The 24,221-nt window shown below is 45.5% G+C and overlaps 1 protein-coding gene across 2 annotated transcripts; it reads left to right on the top strand.

The window, feature by feature from the left end:
* Positions 1-943: 943 nt before the first annotated feature.
* Positions 944-21,967, top strand: slc12a6 (solute carrier family 12 member 6). 2 transcript variants are annotated; one of them, XM_030086494.1, is made up of 28 exons: positions 944-1,085; positions 4,221-5,027; positions 8,707-8,801; positions 8,982-9,110; positions 9,701-9,847; positions 9,974-10,028; positions 12,549-12,679; positions 12,803-13,026; positions 13,162-13,289; positions 13,397-13,582; positions 14,229-14,393; positions 14,478-14,576; positions 14,654-14,711; positions 14,806-14,980; positions 15,091-15,209; positions 15,623-15,721; positions 15,824-15,943; positions 16,156-16,260; positions 16,347-16,515; positions 16,590-16,785; positions 16,868-17,037; positions 17,124-17,255; positions 17,474-17,581; positions 17,776-17,832; positions 18,478-18,501; positions 19,175-19,437; positions 19,531-19,664; positions 19,972-21,967. In XM_030086494.1, the coding sequence occupies exons 2-28, from the start codon at positions 4,796-4,798 to the stop codon at positions 20,061-20,063; spliced, it is 3,612 nt and encodes a 1,203-aa protein (XP_029942354.1). In that variant the 5' UTR covers positions 944-1,085; positions 4,221-4,795; the 3' UTR covers positions 20,064-21,967. The 2 variants fall into 2 exon arrangements, with proteins under 2 accessions (XP_029942354.1, XP_029942355.1); XM_030086495.1 differs by lacking the exons at positions 17,776-17,832; positions 18,478-18,501.
* The last annotated feature ends 2,254 nt before the right edge of the window (positions 21,968-24,221 follow it).

The raw sequence follows: 24,221 nt of genomic DNA, 5'->3' as shown, positions 1-24,221 counted from the left end.
AAATGGGTAGATTTTACAAACTGTGACAGTACTCAGCAGTTGGTTATATGAATATGAAAAGTATATTTTCATATTGTGAATATTATGGTTAAAAACATTATTTTTAAAAATCATTATTTCATTGTTTTTTTTTCATGTGTTTTTGCAGTGTGGAGCTGCTGCAATAACTCGATTTCCCCACGTGGGATGAATAAAGTCTTATCTTATCTTTATACTTAGATTTTAAACTTAGACCTGGGTGGAGCCTGGAAACAGCTTAACTGACTCACTTACCTCACAATGGGTAACTGTACACTGGTGCATCAACTTAAACAGGAGAACAGGAATAAATAAGGGATTTGCATCTGTACATCCTGTTGTATCTTGTGAGGGGCCACAGGGCACTAGATCAGGATCCACCCTGAACAGGATTTCAGTCCATCACAGGGTGAACACAGAGACATACAACCACACAAACCCACATTCACACATAGGGGCAATTTCAAATCACCCAAAAAATATACATGCATGGATTTGGACTGTGGGAGGAAGCCCATGTACACATGGTGATGGTGAGAACATGCAAACTTTGCACAGAAAGACCCGACTAGTATTTGAACCCCATGACCTTCTCTCTGTGAGGCCCAGGTGCATACGATAAATACAAAACAATAATCGATGGTATGCAACATAACATTAATTAACATAAACTGAAGTGTATATAACTGTATAATATATATAATCATCACTATTTTCGTGTATTTGAAAGTATCATGCATCTTAAATGTACAAAGTAAAACTTGAAAAATGTATCAATATTTAATAAATGTTTTTTTATCGATTTCCATTTTAAATGAATTAATCAATTGAGTGCGGTTAAACTACATTTCCCATGAAGCTGTGCCGTCGCTGCACCATTGCGCATGCGCAGACTGTGGGAACAACGGCAAGGAAAGTGGGACCTGAAGGGCGCAGCCGCATATTTTCTGTTGGGTCGGCTGGGCAGAAAAGTGGCGTGAAAACCCCGGGAGAGGAGCCAAACCTTCCCAGATGTAACAGAAAACAGCCATACGGCCGCAGCGCTGCGCATAGAAAACCCGAGCCAGGTATGTGTTTCGTGTGACTTGTGTGTGTGTGTGTCTCTGTGAGTGCGTGTGTGATTAATTTGCCGCTGCCAGTGCTGCGGGAGCGGTTGGAGCTCCGCGGAGTTTACAGTATATCGGCGGCATGGCTAGCCGCGGTGGCTAACGCTAGCTTCGGCTGTGGCTGACCACCTCACCGGGTACAGCCCCCCTCCGTGTCTGAGCCTGTACACCGCTGATGGCTCGTCGCCTCGCGTGGCTCTTCTGGCCACACGGGACATCGTTTCGGATTAAAACCGAAAGCGTTTGTCCGTGGCGGGCTGATGAAACCACCGGTTTGTCCCGAATAAAGTGCGCGCCAGTCTGGATTTTAGCCGGGCGAACTGAGCGCTCCTCGAACCGCAGCTCCACGCAGATGCCGCAGTATCTTTTGTCATGAAACTGTTACCTAACCTCGGGTCTCAACAACATCTGGTCTTTGTGCTTTTCTAGCGCCCGGCTCTGGCTGTGCACTAACATCAGGAGGTTCTTCTCTGACCGGTTCCAGCCAGAATTATTATGGCTAGCTTAATTGGCTTAGAATGGCACGAGAGTGCCAGTTAGCCAGCGAGCATCCCCATCAGCTGGTGGAACGAGAGGATCCCTCTCTGTCTGCCCAAACCTGGCTTTGAGTTTGTTTTTGCTCAGCACGGATTACAGATACAGCCGCACCAACACAGGCAGGTAGATGAGAATCCAGGACGACATTGTTTTCTCAATTTAAGCCAGTTTATTTGAGGTGACAAGCTCATGCTGGTCCCTGAGTGCCCTGACTGTGCCCAGACTTCTTTAAGAAATACTCAACTTCTTCAATTCATCAATTTATGAAATCATTGAAGGAATATTGAGCATTATCTGTGCACAAGGAGCACGGTCACAGTTGGATGCTGGTTATCCTCAATCCCTCTGGCAACACTGCACCTATTTTTCTTCAACATGAAGCCACTGAATGGACTTGGGAACATCTTCACAAATAAATATATGAATGCAGTTAACAGAGATAAGCTGCATCATATTTCTTTTAAAAAGGATTGAGATGAAAAAAAAAAGAAATGTTAGAGTTGTCACTTCGGTCAACAGTTGTAATCATTTCCTTGATAACATGGACGCTGTGTACAGGCTAAAGAAGGGAAAGACAATCTGGCTTGTTATGAACTCTGGAACCTTTGGTGCTGCAGGGCTGCTTCTGCACTTTGTGGTGTGAGCTGCTCGCGCATCCGCAGAGTTATCAACGCTGAAGAGTATCCCAAGGCTTTAGAACGTCTGTTGCTGTCAAGACAACACCTCTGACTTAAAAAGACAGACAGCAGTCACAACACACACACTGTCGTCCACCCCCATGGCCAGTTGTTATTGTCACTAATTAACCTCGCGTGCTTGTCTTTGGACTGTTGGAGGAAACTGGAGCACAGGCGGAAAACCCAAACACACACCTCCAGGGAGAAAAGGTCCGTTAACTGCTACGACACTGTGTGGCAGCATTTATTTCTCATAACTCCATAAAGGAAATGTCCTCACTTGAAGACTGCTGGCACAAGATAAATCCCATCTATGTGGCCTTGCTTAAAACGACTTTTGCTTTCATTTTATGAATGCCACTTTTTTTGGAATATTAGCTGTGATTTCCAGCAGAGAAACCAATGAATCCAGACAATTAAACTACATACATACTGAAGGTAGAACTGGCTCTTAGATGTATTTATACATGCTTGTGATTTTATTCAAAACCCAGTTGAAATTAATGAGATTTCCCACCTGTGTTTGTGGAGCTTGAACTGTATATTAGAAAGAAATGTAATTAAGAATGTCCTCCTCAGTAATAAACAGTAAAGGACTGTGTGAATACAAGTATTCTAGGGATTCTCATAAGATGATCACTTATGTGGCCAAAAAAGAAAAAAAAATCATCAGTTATCAGAAAGGAGAACAAAATGTCCTGAATCCTCTCATGCGCACATTTAAGTGCTTTGACCAAAAGTGGCGTTGAGGTTTTCTGGTTATAAAATCGGCTGTGAACGCATATAAATAGAACATAAGAGCAACTGTCTGCTGAAACAAGCAGAGGAAAGAAGTCCTCACAAGACGACATCCATGTTGCAATCTGGTGAAATACATCGGGTATCGAAAGGTATTAGTACCAGGATGTATGGATGCTGGGCTGATTTGGATTCACTTGTCGGAGCTTCTGGTTAGACGGCTGAGTTTACTTGGGGAAATTTTGAGATTTTAGTTTTCAGTTTGTTTACGTAGAAAAATAAGCTGTCCTGCTTGTTTTTGTCAACATGGCCTTGGCTCTCACTGAGCCGAACAAATGTAGCTGGAAGTTTATGGGGAAAAAACAACAAACTCTCCCTGCACTTCCCTCCCCCTGCATAATGGGTGTGTATCGCAGCGCTCATTTTTCCTCAGAAAAGCCCTCCGCTCGACCTTGCTGTCCCTCCGACTGTCCACCCCTGACTGCGAACCGACAGACTTGTGAGGCAGGCGATGCAGTGAAACACTGAGGGAAAAAAAAGGAAAAAAGAAGAAGAAGTGCCGTGCCTCTGCATGCAGACTGAAAGAGCCCAGCCAGCACATACTGGCACAACCGGTTGGAACCGCTCTCTTTTAATAATTAAATTATGAACCAAGCTCAAAGCAACACTTCCTCAGACCCACCTGTCTCGCCACTTTTTCTCCCCCCCCCCTGAGATTGTGGAGAAAACTGTTTGGGCGTCACATTGGAGTGCAAGTGAGACATGAACGAGGTTCAAATAGTTATCGTTTCACATTTCTGTCAATCAGAGTTGTCATGCTGTGAAAGGACGATACTCTACCGTCTGAGATTAGATGACATTTCACACAGTGAGAGATAAATATCCTTCGAAAAATGCTTCTTATTTATATTTAGATTTTTTTTTAAGGTGACCTTTTATTGCACAGGTAGGATTGTCAATATCGATTGTTTTCAAAGCGCGGTGTGGATTTAAAGTGAGAAATGGAAAATTAAGAAGCAATAACTTAAAGGCTTAATTTTTTTTTTGCATTTGACTTATTTGTTTTTTGTTTGTTTTTCTGTCTGTTTTCATCACTTCCCTTCCATCCCCCTCCTCCCCTCTCTACAATATTTTATGTCGGCAGTAGTACGCCTTTTCATCAGATGAAATTAAAGTTGTTTACTCCAGAAACAGCAGTGGGAAAAACACGGTTTAACACGGTTTCTCACTACTATTCTGAGCCGTTTGAATCACAACACATAAGACAAAAAAACCTGTTGAAAGTGGAGAAATACTGTCGAGAAATTCACTTTTAAATTGCATGAAGGGACATTTGAATTCTTTGTGTACCGATCATCTGTGAGAGCTGCTTGAAACGACACAGACTGATATTTACTGTTCATTCAGTGTGTCACCCAAACCAGAACGTTTCAGTTCGGGTCAGGATAAGGTGTTACATTTGTGAACATAGAAAGGAAAAAAAAAAGAAACCCTGTTGTATCCTTTTTCTTTTTTCTCTCATGCCTGGTGGAAATCATCCAGTTGGCTTCAATGGGGCGTCAAAACAGTCAAAGATCAAATTGTAGCAGCCGCCGTTACTTCGGCATCAGTTGGGAGATAGCCTAGCTGAGGTCAGCAGTCCGTGACCCCTCCCACCGCGTCCGACACAGCGTCCCCACCCCCACCCCCCCCGTATTAGCTTTCCCACAGCAAGGCGCCATGGCATCGGTGCGCTTCACTGTGACGCCCACCAAGGCGGAGGACCTCCCGGGGCTGTCCGACACGTCGCCCGACTTGAGCACCCGCTCCGGCGCCCGCGTGCGCTTCGGCTCCCGGGAGAGCGTCAATCGCAGCGACCCGCTCAGCGAGGCTTCGGGGGGGCCCACCACCACGGCCTCGGGACCAGGAGGAGGCGGGGCAGACACGCCGGAGCACAGCAGCACTGACCAAGGTAAGGAGTGCAGAGGAAACCTTTTCAGATGGCTCGATCTGCTGCTTTGTTGTCACATTTTCCAAGTTTTAGTGTCGCACATCCCTTTGATATTTAAGATCTGGTAATATTGTTCACCTGTTGCAGTCTGATAATTTCATCTTCAGTGAAACTCGGTGTTCCTGCCGTGGTTAAGCTCCTCTAGCACAGCACACACTCCGTGCTGGCTCATGGGTTTTTTTTTTCATCTGATAAGTGTATTATCATATCTTCATACAGGCCTGTTGATGGTCTTGTGACAGACTGTGTAAGCATGGCATGGCAGCACAAGCTCGTGTACTTCAGGCTGGTGTTGGATTCCCACACAACAAACCCCGAGCAAGCTCGTAAAACAAGAAGCATTTTCATGCTCACCCGGGGTTGCCTTCTTTCTTTCTTTCTTTCTTTCTTTCTTTCTTTCTTTTTTTAACTGACAGGAAAAACAAGAAATACGGTTTTTCGGTGCGTGTTTGCACAGCTGACATGCCGTCGTTTGTAGACGTTGAGAACAATTCGAGGGCCGTAAGCTGATTTCGCTACAGGTTTCACTTCCCCCCACTTCTGTTATCAGCCCACCTACAGACCAGATCCAGTGAATCACGCCGTTGCTTTAACGGCAGCTGACAGCGGGAACCTTTTCTCATTGACTCAGTTTCAACAGGTACAGATGTACAGCCGAGACCAGCCTCACGTGTCGGGTATGCGTGGGCTGGAGCAACGACAAAAAGAAGCTAATTGTTTCCCGTTTGACTGTGTAGTTGTCCGAGGGAGTGCAATAATCCTACTTTCCAAAAAGTGTTTAAGAATAGCTGTGCTGATTCACCGGCTCAACAAGGAGGAGGAAGGGAGGGGGTTATAACCGTGGAGAGATGTAACTGTATTAGCACGGCTGATCCACTTAAGCAGTTGCATAGTAGTGAGGTTCCCCCACGTTCTTTAATAAGCTTCCAGAAATAGAAATGGAGCTGGTTAATCCGATTGAGCTTCGATCAGGCTGTTGTGCTGCAGCGGTTGTTTATGTTCGGCCCGTCCAGCAGTCGTCCCAACTGAATGGGAGAAAAAGGAAAAGAAGAAGAAGAAAGAAAAAAAGCTGTTTCGTAGTCGATGCGTCAAAGTTCTGAAGGGCGACGGAGAGGAAAGGAGGCAGGAGATGCAGAGAGTTATTTTCAGAGAAGGGTCGAACGTGCTCTCTGGTCCGTTCTTTCTCGACAGCGGTGAGAACCGAGCCGCTGAGGCGGAGGTGTGTACAGTCGGGTACATCTGGCTCCAGCAGCTTTCTGCCTCACTGGCCGTGAACACGCAGCCAGACACAATAAAACGGCCTCAAACCCAGGTGTGGCGGTCTCGGGTGGAGAGCTCCTCCTGGGAAACGCACACAGACAGCTGCGTTCGCCTGTGTTAAGATGGGTGTGAGTGCTTGCAGTCCCACAGCTGAGCCGCTGAGGAAGCAGCAACAGGTGAATTTGGAGTCTAGTTTTCAGGCGAGTTTTCGTCCAAACGGACATTACACTGCCGGCGATCGATAATTTTTTTTTTTTTCCCAAGGACACTTCAACACATTGAAGCCACAAATAGTCAGAAAATGGTGTATTGACTGACCTGTATTTGCAGAAAAAACAAAGTATAGCAGAAGAAAAACATGTTCAAAGCTAATATCAATAATGCTGAAAATCAATTAGACCGTTCATAAGTCCTCAAGTAGAGTGAGTGCAGCTCAGCTGAGTCTGATTTATGAAATTATTGATTAAATTCTGTCTGCCATGGCTGATTCCTTTGGAGTGATTGTGTGAATGAACTGGAAGCTACAAACAACTGAATCACTGCCAGTAGAAATGTGTTTGTTTTTTTTCCAGCTGGATGCACAGAACAACATTCTTCTGCTGTGTTTAGCTGGAAACTTGCAGCAGCGATAGCTGACTGGCTGTGTGCCTACGCAGGGGCGTTACATTGACTTTTTTTTTTCTTAAATTTCGAGCTTCAATCAAGTGACTTGTGGATTATAAAAGACTTAATTTCCAAATACCTCACCGTGGCCTTTTCTCACTCAAAAGCTGTAGGAATTTGAAACCCAATAGATTAATTGAGCTACTTTCAATTTTTTTTTCTTTTTTTAAGCAGAATGTTACACTCTGATACACACATTTTCTTTATTTAATTTTTTTTGTATTCCTAATTAAATGTTTGTTCCATACACGTATTAACTTTTTTTTTTTTTTTTTAATAGTTTGCGTAGCACTTACCCTGTTGACTGCTTTCACAACTATTACTTACACATATTAGGTAGATATGTTATTTATCCTTTAAATTATCACATTTTGGTGCAAAGAACATACACACGTCCATACATACACGTCATTAATATTTATTAGTTATACCAGTAATTATTATATTGCACTAAGGCGAGTGTTTCAGAAGAATGGAGAAAGAACTAATGTAGATACAGTATTATGCCTGAATAATTTAATCTAATAGTCAGAAGTGAGTTGGAAAAAAAAGAAAACACTCATAAATTTGAAGATTAATTTGAGGCATGTGTTCAGATTTGCCAGGAATAGAATTAAAGCTTGAATAAACGTGCGCTGGTCATCTCTGAGGAGTGATGAAGACGGCTGTGTTGGGAGTTGTGCGACCATGCAGAGGCCGACGGAAGTCTGAGAATGTCGCCTTTCCTGACGAGCAGGCCGTGCTGAAAGCACCAGGGGAAAGTCTCACATCATATACTTGTTGACTCAGACTGATTTGCATTTGTATTTACTCTAAATCAACCGTGTTGTTGTTGTTCTTCTTCTGTAATGAACGCCAGACAAAACGTTAATCAGTGGTCGAATGGAGAATAATCAGCCAATCAGAACAGTCAGGGGGCACGAATGATTGTTTTCCGCTGTCTTCGCGTTCTTTATATTACACTGAATATTCAGCGGGAGTCGTTTGTGCCGGTGAGGAGTCAGATTCACACTCACTGGCCGAGGCCGCATGAAGGACCGTGAGCTAGATGGGAAGTTTCCGCCCACCAGCCAAATGCTGCTATTTTCTCTTGGACCTATTGATTTTTTGTTTTTTATTTTTTTTTGTTTCCTCTCAGTTCATAACCAGCTGGTAGGATAGTAAAAGTTATACTAGGTCATTGTGTCATGGGAATCCTAATCCCAGTCAGATGTGTGGATTACTAGCGTGAACCAAAGCGGCATGAAGGAAACATTCACTTTTAACTGGGATTGCTTTGATTTTTCATGACCAGCACTTGCTAACAGACAGCAAGTGTGGTCATTTAAATCAGTTTTTCTTAGCAGAGATACACAAAAATAATGATTTGCTGACCTGCACCCTCACTTGTGACCTCCCTGTGACTGCAAATATTAATCAGAAAGATCAGAGTATCTTCTTCACAGTGAGGCTCACTTTGCTTTCTTCCTCTTTCAGTCATTTAAGCCCCGCCCCCCCGTAGTGCAAGCGTGCCGTTGGTGTCAATGCCGCCGTTTTCGTGACTTGTGGCGGAGTGTGCAGGGAAGTGATGCTGCTGACTCAGGTGCTGCAGACGCAGCGGTGTGTGCTGACTGAGGCGGATGTCAGCCAGTGACGCCGTCGTATCGGAGGGCGGGCTTCATGTCCTCTTGGTTTTTATGATCTCTCTCTTTTTTTTTCTCTCTTCTTCTTTCTGTAGGTGATGGTAACTCCAAAATCTCCAGCGTATACATCAACAATGCTCATGGGGTGGATGATGACGACTTCTACGACAGAAACCTGGCCTTATTTGAGGTTTGAAACACACCTTCCTATAAAGCGTGGTCATTATTATTCTCTTCCAGAGTGAAGTATAAGGACTCAAAGCTTCCACCCACATTCAAAGCCCCTCTTTTCTTCTTTTCCTTCTGTTTCTGTTAAGTCTGCCTTCATTTTTTTTTTCCATTCATGCCGCTGATCCTTTGTCACTGACAGGAGGAGATGGACACCCGGCCCAAGGTGTCGTCGCTCCTCAGCCGCCTGGCGAACTACACCAACCTGACGCAGGGAGCCAAGGAGCACGAGGAGGCCGAGAGCATCGGCGAGAAGAAGAAAGCCAGCAAGGTATCGCCGCCTCCCGTCTTCAAACAAATAATGAGGCTCTGATAAAAGGACTCCTCGGGGGAAGTCGCCATTGTTACAGGATTAAAACTAACTGAAGCACCATAGCTGTGTTCATCCGAAAAGTGTACCTCTTGTAGATTCGTCTGAAAGTTTTAATTGAAACAACATCAAAGTTAACACTTGAGCCCGTGAACCAGTCGTTTGTCGTCGGTCACTGAGTCTCTGCTGCGATAGACGAGCGTTATCTCTCCGCCGCCTCATGACTCAGCGTCTGCAGCTGAAAGTACACGAGGATGTGAGTCCGATACGAACCTCAATCCGCACTGATAAGACGGCGGCTGGCTCTGATAGGACGCTCCGCCGTGATGGTCTAGAAGAATTAGATGCTTCGGTGTTTCCTGACAGAAGGCTGGAAATGGAAACGCTGGTAGCAACAAAAAGGGGGACGATGCCAAGTCCACGCCTTTTTTTTTTTATCAAACCAATAAACACAACAAGACGAAATTTTGTTGCGAATTAAACAATATGTGGAAAGTGAGCAGGAATAGGAAGAGCTTGGATTTTCACTCTATTACTTCTCGCGTCCCCAGTCGCCGCAGATGGGGACGTTCATGGGCGTCTACCTGCCGTGCCTGCAGAACATCTTCGGGGTCATCCTGTTCCTGCGGTTGACGTGGGTGGTGGGGACCGCCGGCGTGCTGCAGGCCCTGTGCATCGTCTTCTTGTGCTGCTGCTGTGTGAGTATTTCAGCAGTGAGACACATTGATTCAAACATTTTTGTCTTTTACTTTGTTTATGAACCTTTCTGTCATTCGAATGTAAATTGCCACGCATGAATTTGTGACCGTGTGTCTCCTCTGCAGACGATGCTGACTGCCATATCAATGAGCGCGATTGCCACTAACGGAGTCGTGCCAGGTATTCCTTCACGTCCTTCTTTGTTCTTTGTGTTCCCGTGGATTCAGCTCACTGCGTGCAGCCATTGCCATATTATCTGTATCACTAACAACAGTGACCACAACTGAAGGTTCAACACTTATTACACAGAATCAAAGTGTACCCGCAGGTGAGGTCTTGAGAGTATGCATTATTTCTAAAACAATCCTGATTTCAGAGCTTGATGAGTTTAATTTTACCCAGCTGAGTGACCTCTGAAGGTTTCCTTCTCCTCGTGTCGCTGTGTGGCGGCGTTGGTGTGTTTTTTTTTTCTAACTCGTGTTATTTGTTTTTGTCCCGTCTCTCCCTCTGTCTGCCTCTCCCTCTCTGTCTGAACATACATTAAAAAAAACAACAACAACCCAAACAAAACAGGATATTTACCCGTCATTGACCTGATCTCTCACTAAAAAGCCTCTATACCAAAATTCAAAATGTCAAAGTAGCGTGATCTTCCTCTCTTCCATCGGCATGTGGCATTTTGATAACCGTGTGTAAAATGCTCAGTAACATAGAAAAGAGTAACGACTAACAGCGTCTCGCTCTGCGTCTGACATTTCACTCCATGCTATTTTTCCACCAGAACAGCTTCAAGCGCTCACGCTTCCTCGCCATCCAGCCTCGGATGGCGGTCGATGCAGTAGTACAGGATGCAGACCACTGGGAGTTGTGTTAGGAAGTAACGAAGGTGTTTTGGTTCTCAAATACTGTTCGGCACTGAAACCAGCTGCAGCCTGTGCAGGTGGAGAGAGTGGAGGTGCACTGCTCTGCTCTAGTTTGAGGCCGTGTTCACACTTGTGGTGATGCTTTTCCCGTCTGTACATGAGCAAGACGAGAAGACGTTTGGCAGTGTTTTGACATGTGGTTAAAAGATGCTTTATTGGACGCATTCATGTCGACAAGCTTTCCCTAACAATTTATTCTTATTTTATCCTAATGTCGGCGAAATAGTGACATGATGAATGAGTCACGTTCAGTTGATAAAGAAATGTTTAGTTTGTTTTAGTGTACTTACAACCAGGTCTTGCAGAAAATGTAAATTATTGGAGCATGTATTTAAAAATGGTTTGAAAATCTGATGTTTAACTAGAGTCTTGGTTATTTTCTAAACCCGTGTTGAATTCTCGGCAGTGTCAGAGCAGCTCTCAGTAAGCTGGCACCGTCGCCGATGCCAAACAAGCAACTCAGGCCAAGTAACATCGTGAACACAGTAAAAACTCTCAGCGGGTTGGAAACAGCTCATCCTTTCAGAACCCGCTTCGTCAAATATAATGATGACTTTTCAAAACCGACGTGTAAAAGTTCTTCTAGTTTTTCACCTTCTCCAGTGGAGGTTAAACAACGCTTAGACGCAATATATTGACATCTGTCCTGTTGCTGACAACACCGGATTTCTTAAATCACTTGAAAATTCCATTGCTGCTAAGTTGAGATTAAAAATGCTTCAGCAGACCCGTACTGCCAAGTGTGAACACGGCCTTCAGCGCAGTGAGATTTCTGCAGAAAGTCTGGAGCATTTTGCATCCTGCGTGCTCTGCAGAATAAATTCCTCGCCGACCGGCGCAGGGTGGGACCATTCTCTTTGAGCAGAAGTAAATATTTACAACCACAACATCCCATCCATTTGCTCATCTATTTCTTTGTTCTTGTAATGTGAAGAGCTGCACTTTGGAGACCAAACACTGAATGCTGATTTCCCAGATTAGTGTAGACCTTTAATCGCTCTCTACAGTTCCTTCCATGTACTCTGGATTTTAACCGGTTTCAAACCGTATCAGCAAATGGCGCTGGCTGCTTGTTTCGGCTCACTTGGAGTAGCGGTGTAGGGTCGGTGCTTTGTTTAGAAGAACTTCAGGACACATCAGTCTCCATGTTTTGGAATCTGCGTCCTCAAGTTCAGCCCACGTGTTATTTTCTGATGTAGATGGATTGTCTTGATGCAGATTTGGAACATTTATTGTTTTTGTTTATTTTGTTTTTTTTTGTTTTTTTTTGTTTTTTTTTTGTGGGAAAAGAATTGAACGTTTTAAATGCGACTCGGCAGCTGTTAGCTCAGTTAGCTTCCATACCTGTCAGCCGGTCAGGAGGTCATCTGGCGTGAGATTCTCCTTCCAAGTGAGCCAGGAAGACGGCAGCCGCGCGTCGATTTGCAGATACCGTTTTTGCCCGACGGTCTGCTTTGTCTTCTGACTCCGATGTGTCACGTAGAACATTATGCTTACTTCTACAAGCATAGGATGCCTTCTCTCATCAGCTGTCCTCTTTTCCCTCCCATCACCTCCCAACGCCATAATGTTACCAACCATTCATCTTCCCCTTTCTCTCTCTCTCTCTTTTTTATGTTCCATCTCTTTTTTTTTCCTTTCACGATCTGTTGTTTCCTCTGCCACCACCTTCCTCTCTCTTTCTCTGTCCTCTTCTCGCCGTCCAATCCTCACGGACACCCTCCCCCCTCGCCTCCCTCTCCTCCTCCTCTCCCCCTTGTCTTTCCTCCCTCTCCAGCGGGAGGCTCGTACTTCATGATCAGTCGCTCTCTTGGTCCGGAGTTTGGCGGCGCGGTGGGCCTGTGTTTCTACTTGGGAACCACCTTCGCCGGAGCCATGTACATCCTCGGGGCCATCGAGATCCTTCTGGTTAGTTTTTTGGAACTTGGATGTTCTCTGGCCTTCTTGTATCTAATTATACAGTGAAAAGTTTTAAGATGAAATCCCTCACTGATGCTCGCTTTAATACTCCCTCCTGCTTCCTTCTCCCAGATGTACATCGCACCAAAGGCAGCCATATTCGTAGAAGGGGCAGCCATGTTGAACAACATGCGGGTCTACGGCACCATCTGTCTCCTCCTGATGTCCCTGCTGGTCTTTGTCGGCGTCAAGTATGTGAACAAGCTGGCCTCCATCTTCCTGGCGTGCGTCATCGTCTCCATCGTCTCCATCTACATCGGCGCGTTGGTCTCCGCTTTCAAAGAGCCGGATTTTCCGTAAGTGGTGCTTCCCCGGTCTAAAATAGCGAATGCTCGAAGACGAGGGAACTTTATATTAGGCAGGTACTGTAATGTGATGGCTACTTGCTGAACTCTCCTCGTTCTGACCGACTGACGGGCTCCCGTCCACAGCGTTTGCATGCTGGGAAACAGAACCATCAACGGCCACGACTTCGTTGACGGCAAGTGTCAGAAAACCGTCCAGGAGCAGATCAGCTACACGCCCCAGGGCTTCGACGCAAACATCACTATTATTTATGGTGGGTTATTATTCCAGATTTCTCATGGTTTTCAGGGGAAAAAAATTGAAGCATATCCCGATCGCTTTGCTTTGACACGCCGTGGTGACACTTTCTTCTTCCAACAGAAAACAGCACAGTGGTTCCGACCATCTTGCCCAGCCACGCCCCCGAAGTGGTGGAGAAGACCACGGATCTCTGGAAGCATTTCTGCCAGAGCCAACAACTCAACGCCTCCTGCGACGATTACTTCGCCTCCAACAACTTCTCGGAGATTAAAGGGATCCCCGGCCTGGCCAGCGGGATCATCTCAGGTACGGAACGTTCGTGTGTTTGCACATTCCAGTTCACGCAGGGCTTATAGATGATCTATGAGACTCCACAGGAAGCCACTGAAAGCCAATTGGCTGATCTGTTTAACCACGTCTCCCACTGCGGCGGGATTCACAACGTGAGCCAGGTTGAGCCGGAGTCGTTCTCGGTACAGCGTTACTGCGCCGGCTGCTTGTTAAAGTGAACCAGAGGACAGCAGTAATCAACAGAAACCCACCCTGCACCTGACCGAGCAGAACAAACGCATCAAATCAATGTTTATTAAACCGAAGCCGAGCAGAACCGGCACCAGTTCCAATTCACTCTAAAGCTGATTCATCACCTGCATTTTTAACAGTGAACCATGTTGTCTACTGCCGATGGAGAATCAAAAGTTGTCTTTGTTACATAATCACATTGATGAATAGAATCAAATAGAAATTATTTATTAATCCCGGCCGGAAATTCTTGAATCAAGCAAACATTCAGTTCAATATCATGCATTGTCCATGATTGACTGGCGACTCGTCCTTTCGTCTTGCTGATTATCTCTTAATCACTGCTGTCGCGGTTTGCTGAACCCCCCTCGGGGCCCCTCTGAGCCCTAAGTGGACCGATCCGTCCTCTCATTAACCCTCCTCTCCACAGAGAACTTGTGGAGCTCCTACCTCAGCAAGGGGGACGTGGTGGAGAAAGGCTCGCTCAGCTCCTCCCACAGTTCCCACCCGGCCTCCACTCACCAGCCATACGTGTTCGCCGACATCACCACCTCTTTCACACTGCTGGTGGGCATCTTCTTCCCCTCCGTCACAGGTAGACCCTTGTTTCTTCTTCTATGGTCTGTGAATTGTGCTGTTAAAATTATCTTAATTATACTTTTTTTCTACTCCTCCTCAGGAATCATGGCTGGTTCCAACCGATCGGGGGATTTGAAGGACGCTCAGCGCTCCATCCCTATCGGCACCATCCTCGCCATCCTCACTACCTCTATTGTCTGTATCCTTGCATGGAATATTAGGTTTTACTTTTCAAGTGGGGGTTCTGGGTTGTTTTCCTGAGTGCCGCCCATCCAGACCTGAGCAGCGTTGTGCTGTTTGGAGCCTGCATTGAAGGAGTCGTCCTCAGAGACAAGTCAGTATCTACTCATGTGGCTGTCTTCACAAAAACCATTTAGTTATGTGACCTGAACTCTCTTAACTACTGTAAATCGTAATCCGTTGTGCAGATTCGGAGATTCGGTAAAGGGAAACCTGGTGGTTGGGACTCTTGCGTGGCCCTCTCCCTGGGTTATTGTGATCGGCTCCTTCTTCTCCACGTGCGGCGCCGGCTTGCAGTCGCTGACCGGCGCTCCCCGGCTCCTGCAGGCCATCGCTAAGGACAACATCATCCCCTTCCTCCGGGTGAGTGCTGATCGGTGTAATGTTTGAAAACCAGGTTTAACATTTAGTATCATTGATGCACCTGTGTTTATTAGCACTATTTCCTGTGTGTGTGTATGTGCTCCTCGCAGGTGTTCGGCCATGGGAAAGCTAACGGCGAGCCCACCTGGGCCCTGCTGCTGACGGCTCTGATAGCTGAGCTGGGGATTCTCATCGCCTCCCTGGACTTGGTGGCTCCAATCCTGACAATGTGAGACTCGGCTGTGTGTGTGTGTGTGTGTGTTTGTGCAATTCAACGTAAGGTGATCGTTATTGATTGTGCCATGCTTCCTCTAAGCCAGCTTATGGAGCTCATGTTCTTTCTGTGTGCCTGTGCCGCCCCAGCATAGACGTATAATAACTGGTGGCACACCACACTTGTGGCAAACTGGGATGTCATTACGTGTTTTGACAGTGAGTCTGTGGTTTCCGAAGTAAGACTAAAATTAGAGTGAAATAGAGGGTCATGCACTTGGTTGTAATTTGTAAGGTTTGGCTGAAGGACTAGTGAAAGCTGTAACGTCTACCACAAACCCCAGTGAAGACAGGTGTGTGTCCGTTTTGTGTCTCCGGCGTCTCTCCGTCCTTCAGGCGCTTCAGTTTGACTCCTCTGTCTCTGTTCAGGTTCTTCCTCATGTGCTATCTGTTCGTGAACCTGGCCTGTGCCCTCCAGACCCTGCTGAGGACGCCCAACTGGAGGCCGCGCTTCTCCTACTACCACTGGTACGCTCGCACACACATACACACACACACACACACACACACACACTTACACACACATATAAAGGCACTCTTGATGTGAACCTCTGGCGCTCATTCGTCCAGGTCCTTGTCATTTTTGGGGATGATCATCTGCCTGGCGCTCATGTTTATATCCTCCTGGTACTACGCAATTGTTGCCATGGTGATCGCCGGCATGATCTACAAGTACATTGAGTATCACGGGTATGTTGCCATGGAGATCTTTTCCCCTTCACATGGTTGTACATGTACAGCATGGTGAAAAAGTGCTGCGTGTGTGTGTGTCGCTGTGTTTTCGGTATTTTTAGTTCTTTCTTCTTGCATGATTCATCTGTTGAACTACTCCCGGTATCTGTGTGATATCTGCATTCTGAGTTATGCCTCCTGTGTGTGTGTGTGTGTGTGTGTGTGTACAGAGCAGAGAAAGAGTGGGGGGATGGGATCCGCGGTCTGTCTCTGAGTGCTGCCCGCTATGCCCTCCTGAGGTTGGAGGAGGGACCGCCGCACACCAAAAACTGGAGGTACTGAAGTGCAGCAGCCGAGCCGTCATTCGCTGCCGTCAGATCCCGGATCAGCTGAGCTCCCGTCTCGCTTTGTTCTTCTTTAGGCCGCAGCTGCTCGTGCTGCTGAAACTCGATGAAGACGCCCATGTCAAATCTCCCCGCCTGCTGACGTTCGCCAGCCAGCTGAAGGCGGGAAAGGGTCTCACCATCGTCGGCACGGTCGTCTCCGGGAACTTTCTGCAGAGTTACGGCGAAGCCCTGGCCGCCGAGCAGGTTTGTGTCCGACTCCGCAGACGTAAAATAGCGGAAAGGAGCTGCTGCTTGACCCTCTTTGACTGGATTCTCAGACCCTGAAGCACCTGATGGACCAGGAGCGGGTGAAAGGCTTCTGTCAGTGCATCGTGGCCCAGAAGCCGCGTGACGGCATCAGCCACATGATCCAGTCCAGCGGCCTGGGAGGCATGAAGCCCAACACGGTGGTGATGGGCTGGCCGCACGCCTGGAGGCAGAGCGAGGACCCGCAGTCCTGGAAGACCTTCATCAGTGAGTCAGACGAGGTCGGCAAAAGACCCGCTGGTTTTCGTGGAGGTCGGCACGCTAACGGCGGCCCCGCTTCTCTCTCCAGACACAGTGCGGGTGACCACAGCAGCCCACCTCGCCCTCCTGGTGCCCAAAAACATTTCCCTGTTTCCCAGTAACAGCGAACCCTGCACGGAGGGCTACATCGACGTCTGGTGGATCGTCCATGATGGAGGAATGCTGATGCTGCTGCCGTTCCTTCTGCGCCAACACAAAGTACAAAGACCCCTGTTCGATTGAGAATTAAAGCCTTTCAGATTCCCCTTTGTTGAGCCTCTTCGTTTGGTCACTTTGCTCCTCAGGTGTGGCGTAAATGTGGGATGCGGATCTTCACAGTGGCCCAGATGGAGGACAACTCCATCCAGATGAAGAAGGACCTGGCAACCTTCCTCTATCACTTACGCATCGAAGCTGACGTGGAAGTGGTGGAGATGGTACGCTGCTGATGCCTGGTTTGAATCAAAATGCAGAGACGTCAAACTTGATTTTCACTGTTATTTAGTTCAGCATGGCAACTGTGAACTGTTGACAGGTTTATCACTGCCACCTTGTGGACTCGTCTAGCAACTGCATCAAACAAAATCGATTAAACTTCGTCTCAGTAGTGTTCAAATGCAAACCGCATTCAACATGTAGCCTCTTCCCCCTGCAGCATGACAGCGATATCAGCGCGTACACCTACGAAAGGACTCTGATGATGGAGCAGCGCTCTCAGATGCTCAGACAGATGCGGCTCTCCAAATCCGACCGGGAGAGAGAGGTAAGCTCAACTCAACGTGCTGAAAAACAGACTTTTAACGTCACGTTAAAGCAAGCTACATTTAGGGAGACGAGACTCGATTTGTTGTTTTCTAAAGATGCACCAGAGGCGATCGGCTCGTCACTCGTACATAAGACTGGCCATAACTGGTGTCTGTGATTGTGTTTGTGAATGTTATGCATCGTTTTTGTCAGGGAAATCCTGGTAGAAGCAGCAGTAGGACACAGGCAGGTGGAGCTACAAGGTCTCAGGTGAGGTCAGTGGTTCATGGCCCGCTGTGAGTGGATGGCTTGTATGAGACTGGGACTTGTAGCAGCCGTAGATAAAACTGCTTCATAGTGTTTTATGAAATAGATTTTTCATTCTGAGAAGTTTTTTTGCTTTAGTCACTTGTTTAGTGAACTAAATGGATATTATTTGGATGACTGTTGGAAAAAAAGGAATAAAAAGAACGTCAGGTGTGAACAAACCGGAGATGATACCACTTTAGCATTTTTTTAACCAGTCCTGCTTGAATAAAACATATTAAATCAGTATTATCTCTCCAGATCTGAGGAACCAGTGAACAAACGTGGGTTCCAAGATGGAGGAAAAAACATTCAAACATGAATGTTGCTAATATTAGCATGCTACGCCTGTTTTGAATCTGAATAGCTAAGTTTAGACTCGCTGGCTGAGTTTTAATGAGAAAATTGAAACAGAAGAGACTTGATTTTAACATTGATATGTAACTACCATGGGAGAGGCCAGCATTATCCGTTCAGAGCCTGATTTAGATATTTTACACCTCGTTGGTATACAAGCCTTGAGTACTGACTGGGAAAGATGTTTCTGTATCCCGGAAGTTGTCATAAATCCCAGTTCTGTCGTCTCCTTTTTGCTGCCGGTGTCTTCAGAGGGTGCGCTGGAGTTTTGACGATGTAAGTTCACACTGTAGTGACGTGACTGAAGTAGAGTAGTTTAGACGTAGAGGCCACTGCGGACGCGAACATGAGTGTCTGAGCTTCGGTTATGTTCGGTGACATGACGGCGCGCTTCCATCGTACTGAGATGAAAGCTTCTCAAATTTGATTATGCAAATATTTTCAGTGCGCAAACATAAATTAGAGCACGGACAGATGAATTCTGTTGCTCACAAACAAGTAAGTGCTGCAAGGATGTTGTGGAATGTAACTGTACCCACATGAAAAGACAGTCGGAGCTTTGCTTCCTGATGTTGAGGCTCATTCCTGCAGCACTCCTGCTTCCTCCACTGGAGAGGAGACACACGAAGATTAACTTGAAGGACGTGCTTCAGCTCCTTTTTTGCCCCCTGTAGTTACTCTGTGATCCTGCAGCTCCAGTAGACGTAGCTCCCGCTTGGTTTTAGCGCATTAGGTGACCTTGTGTTGTGTGTAGGTGTATCTTTCCCCCAGGTACAGGAGTACCGACGTCCACTCACCAAACGCCTCCGCAGGAGACGGAGACAGACAGGTACAGAGAGGCAGAGGGCGAGAGAAACCAGTCGGGAGTTGGACTAGAAGACGAAGGCCTTAGGTAGAAACGGCGGGGAGCAGGGGCGTGATATAAGAGTGTGTTGGTGGGTTTTTCCAGGCCCAGTTGGTGAAGGACCGCAACTCCATGCTGCGTCTGACGAGCATCGGATCGGACGACGACGACGACACCGACGGCCCGGAGCAGAACAGGGCGATCAGCGGCGGCGGAGGAGGCGGCGGCGGCGGCGGCGGCGACGGCAGCACCGAGCACCACCGCCGCGTTCAGATGACCTGGACCAAAGAGAAGACGGCGCAGTACAGGGCGACGCACTCCGGCTGCTCCACACCCGAGGGCTTCAGAGACATGCTGAGCATCAGGCCGTGAGCGGACACGACGCATCCCTCGCCGTTTCTCCGTGAGGTAGAGCTCAGCTCGCCAGGGTTCTCAATATATTCCCCTTTTCGCCCCCGCAGGGATCACTCCAACGTCAGACGCATGCACACGGCAGTCAAACTCAACGAGGTGATCGTAAACAAGTCCCACGATGCCCGGCTTGTTCTTCTCAACATGCCAGGACCGCCCAGGAACACCGAGGGAGACGAGAACTGTATCCTTCACAAAACTGTTTTCTATTGATCATCAGGCAGCTTTAAAAACACCCACTAATACAGAATATGGATCACACACACCACGCTAACATTAGAAGAATCTACAGGGTTGATTTGTTTTTGCTTTAGATGAAGGAAAAAAATAATGAATGGGATAATCGTCCGATTTCAAGAGCTGGGTCAGATGATGATTCAACTCAAAAATAATTGAAATACCATAAGTATGGCATCAGAGGCTGCGGGTGCTGAATGTGTTTTCAGGGAGCATCACCCGAGTGAGGCAGAGGTTCCTTGACTGGTTCTCAGACATGGAGTTCCTGGAGGTCCTCACCGAGGGGCTGGAGCGCGTCCTCCTGGTCCGGGGCGGCGGCAGCGAGGTCATCACGATCTACTCCTGATCGGACGGCGGGAAGCCAGCGTCGCACTACGAGCGGCGGGTTGCGCAGGTGTGAGCGGAGGCAGAAGGCGGTTCGGGGGCGGGGTTGGCCGGAGCTTTCTGCCCCCCACCCCCCCCCTCGCCTCATCCCTCTTTAAAAAAAAACAGAGACTGTCACCGGCTGCAGCGTCAGCCAACCCCACCCATTTCCTTTTCTATCATGACAGCAGTTTCCACTCCACAGTTTTCACGAATGAGCAGAAACAGACTTTTCTTTTCCTTTGTGCGCGTCGTCCTCCTGCGGGAGCCGCGATCGGGCGGAGCGAGTGTGTCTGAACGGTGGACCAGCGAATGAGAAACCTGCGTGGAGCGGCCGTTCCTCTGACGAGACTCAGGGCTGAATGAATGTATTTTGGGAGCAGATGTGAGTCTTGTGAATGTTTTTTTTTTTTTTTTTCTTCTTTTTTCTTTCTATTTGAAGACACGTTTATTTCAGTACAACACAAAGACTGGACAAAAGAAACTGCAGAATCGAGCTGACTGACGTCAGTATGCGTTCGTAATGTCTCTTTACTTGAAAACGTTTAAGGAGGAAGGCGGAGTCTGCTGCATATCTTCACCGGCTGCATCTGTTTCTCTATCACAGCGGTAAATAATCTCACAGACCTCATTCTGTTTTCTTCACACTGGAGGTGGAGTCGGTTGTTTCCTTTTTCTTGTGCAGATGTTTCTCACTCTGGTATGGAAGCCCATTTCTTCAACAAAAGGTTGACTTGTTAAATGTTAAGGTTATGTTAAAAGTCAAACTTGTTATTGATCTGAGGAAAACAAATGCAGAGTTACCACATGAAAACCCATAAATATGACTAAAAACGAGCTAAAAACTTACTTTAAAAAAGTAAAGAAACCCAGCACAGCAGATCTGTTTCTCTCTTTGAATATAAAGGGAAATTAAATAGCTGTTAGTGGCAGAAATGTTGCTTTATGACGGAAAAAAGGAGGCAGGACATAAATTATTGAATGAGATTTGTAATAGATAGCGGTGGCACACTTTGTCCAATAGGGTAGGAGCTTAAAAATCTCACAAAAAGAAATGGTCATCTTTGACTTATCCATAGAGATGACACAAGGTCAACGCTTAAACTGATAGATATATTTTTTCTGAATTTTTTTCAAAATGTTCCTACAAGTTAAAAAAAAAAAAAATAAAGAACCTGATTTTATATTTTTATTTATTTATATACTTTTTGGGGGAAGACATTAGCTTCTGTACTTTTTGATGTCATTAAAAACAAAAGAGAGAAATGTGCTGCCATAATTAAGATTGAACCAAGTCATCCGTTCTTGAAATCCATGTTTATCGACTTCATCGATGACTGCGTTAAAACCAGTACAGGTTGTTTTTCTGCGTTGGACTGCGTTGCCACCGTCTGGTCAAAGTGTGGAGTTTGACTTGTTCACAGTATTGTCGTCGCACACTGGACCATCAGTGGAGGGGACCACTGCACTGCACATGTGTGACTGTGGGAGTGGACTCTCGTGGCCGTGCTGTCGCTCGCCGCCTCGGCTCCTGCAGGAGAACGTCAGCTGTGCCGCGTGGTGCGAGCTTCTGCCCTGAAAGCCTCCACCTCATCGTACACCTGACAGAGATCTGTGTGTGTGTGTGTGTGTGTGTGTGAGTGAGTGAGGGAGTAATGAGCTCCAGACTAGAGGCGTTCGGTGTTCCTCTAATGCTTTTTTTTTTTTTACAGTGTTTTTTTTTTTTGTTTTTGTTCAGGGATTGTTTTTGTGTTCACTGTTATTTCCTAAACATTGTTTTCTCGCTTGTACATAAAGACAGGAAAAAAAAACCCTTGAGTTTTATCTTTTTTTAATTACATTAATATAAAAAGGAATCATAAAAAAAAAACTTTGCTTGAAAAAATATGGGAATAAATAAAGCAATTTTGGAAGAAAAAATGAGAAGCGTGATTTGTGCCTCTTAACTTTTCAAAGATTAAAGAAAAGTACAAAACAAATGATTAATCTATTAAACACTTGTGCTACAGATTGTTGGACTCCTTTTCAATAGGTTTTTGGGAATATATTGGAAATTAATGACCCTCCACACATTTGTGTTTATCTCATTTACTTCTACTTTTCCCCATTCCAGACACTCAGGATTTGTACATGGAGCTGAAATTGTTTTAGAAATATATGTACAAAATCAAATCTAATTGTATTTATAGGGCACTTTTTCAGAGTATTAATGTGCAAATTTTCCATTGCCATATGTTTACATGTTTTAATATTCATACGGTGACCTGAAGCCCTTCAGTGGCTACAGGGATTTGGCTTTCCATATTCAAATAATCTGCTAGTCGTGTTACAATCAGTTCTTTACCGATTTCGCAGCATGTTTTAATAAAGCATGTGTCACCAGCTAATTTAATTAATTATTACAGCCAAATATGCTGAGCATACTTATTAAATTTTCTGAATGTTTAAAATGTATTGTCAAATGTCACCATTGCCTGGAGAGGACCAGCAAGATGGAAAAGGACATTCTGTAATCTCTGAAAACGGTGGCATGTGTTACATGTTTGGCACAGTTTCCTGCACATTAATTAGAAATAATTCCGGTTGAATCTCTGACAAAATCCCTGGAAGGCCTGAGAACCATGTCAGAGAAATTAGCATGAGACAATAACTGAACGGAATTTGTAATGTTGTCTTGTTGACGATTGGTTGTCACAAATAAAGTTTTGAAGAAAAAAAATGCACTTCCCTTCAACGTCGTGACGTGATGACGTCACGTCCAGCTGTACGTACAGTCGGGAAGCCGGTGCCATGTTGTTGTGATATTTGAGGAAATCAGTTCTGGCCGAAGTTCACTGGAAAAAAGTGGAATAAAAATACAAAACATTAATCAGGTTTTCGGGGGTGAGCATGGAGGTAAGAGTAGTTGGCAGTTTTTTGACACAACAATAAAAAAAAATCACTTTTTTGTGTTCAAACAGGTGACGGTCTTTAAACACAGCAGTGATGGCCTTTTTTACGGAGCGTACCACTCGGCCTGATCTGCATCTTTATTATTACCTCGAAAAACGCATACTTTTACTTTTAAGTTACTTTCCCTACACACCAATGTTGATTAGTATGTCATTTTATTCTAATTTAGTCGTTTCAAAAAAGTAATAGAGATTTACGCTTTAAAAATAGTATATTGGGCCGAACCAATGACACAGGACGGGGGGTAAAATCTGAATTTAAAATGGTATAAACAGTATAACTGACTGAGTTTTTGCTTTAAAAAGTAATTTTGAAGATGTTTTCTGTGTTCTAGTAATGTCTCTTGTAAGAGGTCAGGTGGTTAAATATTTGTAACAGTGCAGTAATCATGCGAGAAAGTTCCATTCTTGGACCAGTGGATTATCTCAGTGACAGCTCGCTATGTACATTACAACTTTTATTTATTACTCTTCCGCCCAATAATGAAAATGCACATTTATAGCTAAACAATAATACAAATACATATATATATAGTAAGACGAAACGTAACTTCAGTAAACATTTATTAAATACTTAACTACTGCCTGAAATAAATTATGTGATGTGAGCAAGAATGGGATATTTACCTAAAAACAATTAAAAAGTAAGTGAGATCTTGAAGTTATCAAGTGAGAGGCTCAGTGAGTAATCTTCAATTACAAATAAAGAACATCAAATTAAATATATTGCCATAGCCTAGTTAAGACAGTAATGTGCAACAACCCAGAGTTCATCTGACCAGAAGTGATATAATGAGTAATAAATACAGTAATATCCAGAAGTGTGAGTATGAAACTGTGAAGTATTGGCAGCTACATAAATGTACAGTCTGTGAATATGGATAGAAACAGCAGTGCAGTAGTGGTGTTCGCAAGGTTTGTACAGGAATTCTAGGGGAATAACTGTTGTTTTGTTCAGTGTCAGAAACCACCTTACACGGTGTAAGAAGAAACCTTTTTTCTGTAAACAGCATTGTTGGTCTTTTAGTGCTCTATTATCTATAAACCCAGGCCAGTTATGGCCCAAAGTCAGCATTTGGAAAGCTTGTGCCCTCTGCAGTAGGCTCGAACAGAGCTCACTTAAACAACATGCAAAACTCAATGATGAAATTGGTGATAGAAATCAAAAAAATGTTCTTTATCTATCTAGT

This window comes from Salarias fasciatus, chromosome 3, assembly GCF_902148845.1.
Source record: "Salarias fasciatus chromosome 3, fSalaFa1.1, whole genome shotgun sequence".
Taxonomy (NCBI): Eukaryota; Metazoa; Chordata; class Actinopteri; order Blenniiformes; family Blenniidae; genus Salarias; species Salarias fasciatus.
This window is presented reverse-complemented; position numbering and strand designations above follow the sequence as displayed.

Coding starts and splice junctions, on each gene's coding strand:
- slc12a6 (XM_030086494.1), top strand. CDS start 4,796: ATGGCATCGGTGCGCTTCACTGTGACGCCCACCAAGGCGGAGGACCTC. Junction 15,210..15,622: donor GTGGCTCCAATCCTGACAAT/GTGAGACTCGGC, acceptor GTCTCTGTTCAG/GTTCTTCCTCATGTGCTATC. Junction 17,038..17,123: donor TCCTTCTGCGCCAACACAAA/GTACAAAGACCC, acceptor TTTGCTCCTCAG/GTGTGGCGTAAATGTGGGAT.